The following is a 5,457-nucleotide window of genomic DNA, read 5'->3' on the forward strand; positions in this document are numbered from 1 at the left end:
ACTCTCACACACACAGAAGTTTCCATTTTGTCACTGGAACTGACTGAATAAGGTCTGTGTGTGCTGTGTGTGTGTGTGTGTGTGTGTGTGTGTGAGGGGGGGGGGGGTTCCTTGCCAAAACCTATAGTGACCTTTGTCTTGCCTATGTTTATTTATTTATCCAGAGAGCAGTGACAGACATTGTGGTCAGGAAGGCTGTTAGCCGCAGGCTGTGCCGTTGGTTTGGATTCCTCTCTAAAACAACATCTGAGAGTGCACGGTTAAGGTGAACGTGATAATTTAGGCCTCAGGCACTTTTATTTTCATGATGTGTCATGGAGAAGGGGCCGGTAAACCAATCACTTTATTCTCTCCATCCCTCCTCTCCTTTTCTCTTTCCCTCCCTCCCACACGTTGCAGTGCACGTAATTGGAGGTGACGTCAGCATTTGGGCCGGCCTGGCTTGGAGCCCTCAGCGCCATCCCAGCAATGAGGGGAGCTGCTTTACACTCTGTTCATCAGTGCCCCAGACTGGATGGTCTTCAGTGTGGGCTGATGTCACAGTTTGCTAGGTAGAAAGGGGAAATAAAGTTCCAGGCCACAAGGCCCATTAGTCGGAATCTCGAAAATGTCACAGGGAGGATGAGAGCGAGGCAAACAACAGAAAGTTCAAGTTATACTTAGCAACTTTCCATGTTTGTGGCTCCAAATGGAAAGAGGCGAGCTTCAATGTCCAGAAATAATCTAACAGGACGCTCGCAAACAAAGCTGAAACATTACAGTCCACATGTAGGGTACAAATGCACTTTTATAGTCATCATAAATCTGGTTAGTAGCTGTTGAAGCTTATATTGAAAGAAAAAAAAAGGTAATTTAAACATCTACCAAAAGGCAACTGGAACTCTTCATCTGTTGATAAGATCATGTGCTATGATCTAAAGCTCCAGAACAGTTATTAAATGAACCCTCAGGTGGAATGGTTTGCTGTATCCAAAGGTCAAGAATCAACTATGAACCTTAACCATAAATCTAATTTATCATAACCTATTAAAGTTTATCCAAAATCTATCTCCTGAAACTCTCAACCCCTGTAGGCCTGACAGGTGGCTTAAAAAAGGTTGTTTTTCACTCCTTCACAGAGAAAGGAAACTGTAGTCGGCTTAAATATCCATGGTGGCCACAAAGGATTTTGTATAATGAAGGTAAATGCTCCTTTAAAATCAGCTTCTCCTACAAGCCCTGGGGTGCACCATGAACATTTCTGACAAAGTTTGAAGAGTTTTGGTTGCTTCATCCGAGACAGATATATATAGTCTATATTACTGTTTTTATTTGTGTCCTCCCCCTCACTGGATTGTAGCAGACCGGCTTTGTTGTAAAAGGGTGAAACCAATCAGGAGTTGAATCAAACCAAGCCAGAGAAGTTTTTGATTGCGCTCAAACCCGGTGTGTAAAGGTGGGTGCTGAATCCTCAAAAGCAAAAATAAATATAAAAAAAGTACAGCACTCCACTTAAATTGTTTATTCATGCATTGCACAGTCTGCTCCTGATTTTTAATAAATGATGCCTTGGGATGTTTTCTTTCCTGAACTTTGACTGTTTATCTACTTAAGTTATGAGAGAAAAATTAAAGATCTGGAAAAAAAAAAACACAAAACTTTACTCCTGAAAACAAGTTTTGTGAGCTCCACCATTCAGACAGGCCGCATTTACCACTTGAAGCGCTGCAGCTGGCAGCCAGGAAAGACTTACTGTAGGTAAACACAAATCAAATGGAAACAAAAACAGAACAGTGCTGAATGATAGGAGCTTTAGGCTCTGTCCATGAATCCAGACTAGATGCAGAAATTCAACTGCACGTGAAACAGCACTGACTGACAAAGAGGTGCAGTGCCATTCCCTCTTAAAAGGGGTGTTTATTGCCAGTTTTGTATGGTCATGGGGTAATGGTTTATCTTGTACTTGGTTAAGTTTAAGGGCTGAAAACTTCAGACCCATCTCAAAAGGTATTCAGAGACAATACATATCCTACATACAACTCTTATTGTCCTGTTTCTTCTTTGAACAGAACAATGTCACACTTCTGTTTCAGTGTGTTTGTAGTCTGATAGATCATTTAATGAGGTTGAAGTAGATATGCAGGTTATGAGACACTCTTTGTACTTTTGATTGAGCCTGACAAAGCAAGAGCATTTTTACATAAAATCCTTTAGTCATTAAATTATATGTAAGATGAGAGAATTAAGAGGCAATGTGAAGGAATGAAGGCCTGTTTGCGAGCAACTGTGATAAAGGAGGAGGTACGGAGGACTGAGTTACGAGAGGTTGAAAGCAGAGGAAAGCAGGGGGTGGGGTGGGACATTAAAAAGATTGTGTCCGTCTGGCTAATGGTTCTTTATGGCTCTCTCATGTCCTCAGATGGGTAGGATGACTGGCAGAGAGTGTGACCACTGGTAACTGTACATCACCTCTGTTTGCCCCCTTCAGCTGACGTCGCAGTGAGATGACCTGCCACAGGGAAGCGAACCACTAAAAACACCATAAAACCAACAGACTAAACAGCCATTCATCATTAATGCGCACACATGAGCCGCATCACACGCAGCAGTCTTAACTGTCCCACTCAGTGACTCAATGCGCACATTAAAACTTCATCAAGTATTACTGATACAAAAAGTCTGACCACTCAAACCTCAACTGCTGTTTGTAATGTCCAGAAATAAGGCAATCACGGGTGAAAATGGTTTTGTTGGTCACTTTTATTGAATTGGCGATGACTTGAACCAAGTGCAAAGCTGTACTGTGCTCCATGAGAGGCAAGTGTGGAAAAAAGATGTAACAAAGTGAGTAGGATGGATCCATCTTCATTGTGTCACTAGAATCCCGTTTCCTGACCTGCCCAGTTTGGTGTCTGGAAGAAAAGCGTGAAGAAAATGTAAAGATTAGACCATTTGTAGACCAGTGAGACCGAGCAAAACAACAACATTTTTGTTGGTGATTGAGGGAAATGTGAAAAAGTAACATCCATGTGCAAGCAGTTAAGTGCTGACGTTTTCCTTGTTGGAGCATGTGATGTGTGTGTTCTGTTGATGAGTGCTGGGTGGCTGTGAGAGTTGACAGGGACCCTAAGCAGCCGGCCCAGATGGTAAGCAGTAAATGTTCTCTATATGTAAGTGATTTGTAGCCTTGAGGACAGCAGGATGTAAATGGTGCTCTGTGAGCTGTTTGCTGCCTCTTTTGTCTAATTACAAAAACCCCTTAATGGGGGGGGGGGGCTTTTTTACACGACAGGGTTATGGCAGCACTCCTGCTGCAGATATTCAAACAATAAGGAGGAGGGTAATTGAGCACATCAAAAGATAGCCACTCAAGAGCTGCACAGTTAAAAAGTGAACATTTAACTTCTCTGTTGTAACTCGTTGCCTTGGTGCTTGGTCAGGTGTCGTGCGAGGGACCCACCCATCAATCTGCTTTGACAATGTGCTTGTCTTTAAGGAGGGGGGGTTGTGTTCAGCAACAGCTACAGTTCAGAGTATGTGCGTGATTATGACATTCTGTCTACTTGGAACACTCTACATACCACTAAAACGCACAAGGTCAACATCAAAAACACACTTAAATGGATGACTGGACCCTGAGCCAGACATCTGCAACAGGTCCTAAGTGCAGGGAACCCCAGGCTTTGAGTAATGTTCACCAAAAGCCAGTGTGAGGGTCCACCTTATTTACATTGCTGAGCTGAGTCACAACGCTCAGACATCGTTTTCAGAAATCTACCTTGTCATTAGGCCTTTGAAGAGCAATGGAGGGATGAAAGCGTTGGCTCTCTTAAACTTGCTCTTACTGGCTTATTTCGTGTAAAGAGAGCTTTTGTTCATGGTTGTTCAACATTCTTCAGCCTTGTTCTTATGAGATGATCATTTGAGACGCTTTGAACTGCCCTGGGCTCATGGTGACCTTCTAACAAGGAGGCTTCTAGATGGGTTAAGGGAGGGATGGTAGCCTTCAGCAACAAGCTGGGAGTGATAGTTTGCAGGGTTTTATATGTACAGTATGTGCATTACTCACCTCGGTCTTGTTGCTCTGAGCCTGCTTTTTCTCAATGTTCATGGCCAACATTTGGCTGCGGAATGAGAGGCTCTTGGTCTTCTCAATCACCTGCTGGTAAGGCGATATGGCGTTGTTCCCCATGACCACATGGCCCTACAAATAAGGACAAACAACCAACAAGCCAATAACATTTGTTCTCGCAGACACACCATCATACAAAACACCAATCCAAAGCTGCTCAGGTTCCCTTCACATCTACTGTAGGAACATCTAGATAATTCTATGTCATTTTAGAGGACTGGGCTATGATTTGCTGATTACAGAGAACTGTTGTGATGTGTATGCCAAAACATGCAGGTTCAACAAGGAGCCTCACGAAGGGGACCTAACAAGGGTGAGATATTATGGTTACAATGTCCTTAAAGTGCATCCTTCAATTACAAAATCATGACATAAATAATGCTTCTTTATCCCTCTGAAGTCCCACAGGAGGAGCATCTAAAAAGGGCTATATGACTGTCACCACTACCCCCCACCCCCGCCTGTGGGGCTGTTTAAAAAGCTTTGATTAATTAGTTAAGTACTGAGCAGATTGATTGAGGAAGAAGACAGAAGGTCTCACCAGTTTGGAGTCTATCTTTGCATCCAGCCTGGCGTTGCGGATAAGGTTTACAATCCATCTCTCAGCTTCCTCGGGAGACATGTTCAGTTTGTCTGCCAGCATGCTGTAGAGGAAACAGAGAGACATGGGGCTCTAAACTGGGGGTAAGGCAACAGGAAAGGGTACAAAGGTCTATCTCAGTGCTGGGCAGACTGTATAGAATACCCAAGGATGCAGACCATGGCTAAGGACTCGATCTATAGCACCACTGGCATGGGACTGATATTATTGTATGTGAGGACCTCATCATTTTCCTCTAGCACCATCCTCAAATTACAACTTTTAATTAGACTTTGGTTTAAAAACTAAAACAAAATTGAAGCTGCAAGCAGTGTTGGGCTGTCCCTCGCACGTGTGGTGCATCAAGGTGTGAGGCAGCCGCGTTGCAGATTCTGGAGCATTGCCGGTGCAGCTGTTTTATTTGTTACGCGCTCGGATCCTGCACAAAGGTGTTAAACGTCACTTCCTGTGTCTCCTTTGCGGCGCTACAGACTATAACTGAATATTGGCATGTATGTGTGTTCGGGGCGGGGCTGTTAACAAGCACACACATTTTGGTACAGACTGAGCATGTCCACTGAAGTACTGACAACTTCCAGTTTCATGGCGAAACATGGAACTTCACTGCCACGCAACGGATACGCTGTTGAAGGAGAACTCGCATGCTTTACAACAGTGGTCGGCAAAATAAGCATCCATAGGTTTATGAATGCGGATCAAACGCTGGGACGCACACAAACTGCAGCACATGCTTTATTGTGAGCAT

General features: G+C 43.7%; 1 protein-coding gene across 1 annotated transcript; it reads right to left on the reverse strand.

The window, feature by feature from the left end:
• Nucleotides 1–2,721: 2,721 nt before the first annotated feature.
• On the reverse strand, nucleotides 2,722–4,796 carry LOC123968943 (eukaryotic translation initiation factor 3 subunit E-like). The gene is made up of 3 exons (XM_046045982.1): nucleotides 4,653–4,796; nucleotides 4,049–4,183; nucleotides 2,722–2,891 (listed from the first exon to the last, which is right to left on the reverse strand). Exons 1-3 carry the CDS (start codon nucleotides 4,776–4,778, stop codon nucleotides 2,856–2,858), a joined length of 297 nt encoding a protein of 98 aa, XP_045901938.1. The 5' UTR covers nucleotides 4,779–4,796; the 3' UTR covers nucleotides 2,722–2,855.
• Between the last annotated feature and the right edge of the window lie 661 nt (nucleotides 4,797–5,457).

Source organism: Micropterus dolomieu, linkage group LG03, assembly GCF_021292245.1.
Source record: "Micropterus dolomieu isolate WLL.071019.BEF.003 ecotype Adirondacks linkage group LG03, ASM2129224v1, whole genome shotgun sequence".
Taxonomy (NCBI): Eukaryota; Metazoa; Chordata; class Actinopteri; order Centrarchiformes; family Centrarchidae; genus Micropterus; species Micropterus dolomieu.

Excerpts from the sequence above, each read along its gene's own strand:
- LOC123968943 (XM_046045982.1), bottom strand. The coding sequence starts at position 4,778 with ATGTCTCTCTGTTTCCTCTACAGCATGCTGGCAGACAAACTGAACATG. Across the intron at positions 4,184-4,652 it reads CAAAGATAGACTCCAAACTG|GGCCATGTGGTCATGGGGAA; the intron begins GTGAGACCTTCT and ends CCTTATTTGTAG. Across the intron at positions 2,892-4,048 it reads CTCAGAGCAACAAGACCGAG|ACACCAAACTGGGCAGGTCA; the intron begins GTGAGTAATGCA and ends CTTTTCTTCCAG.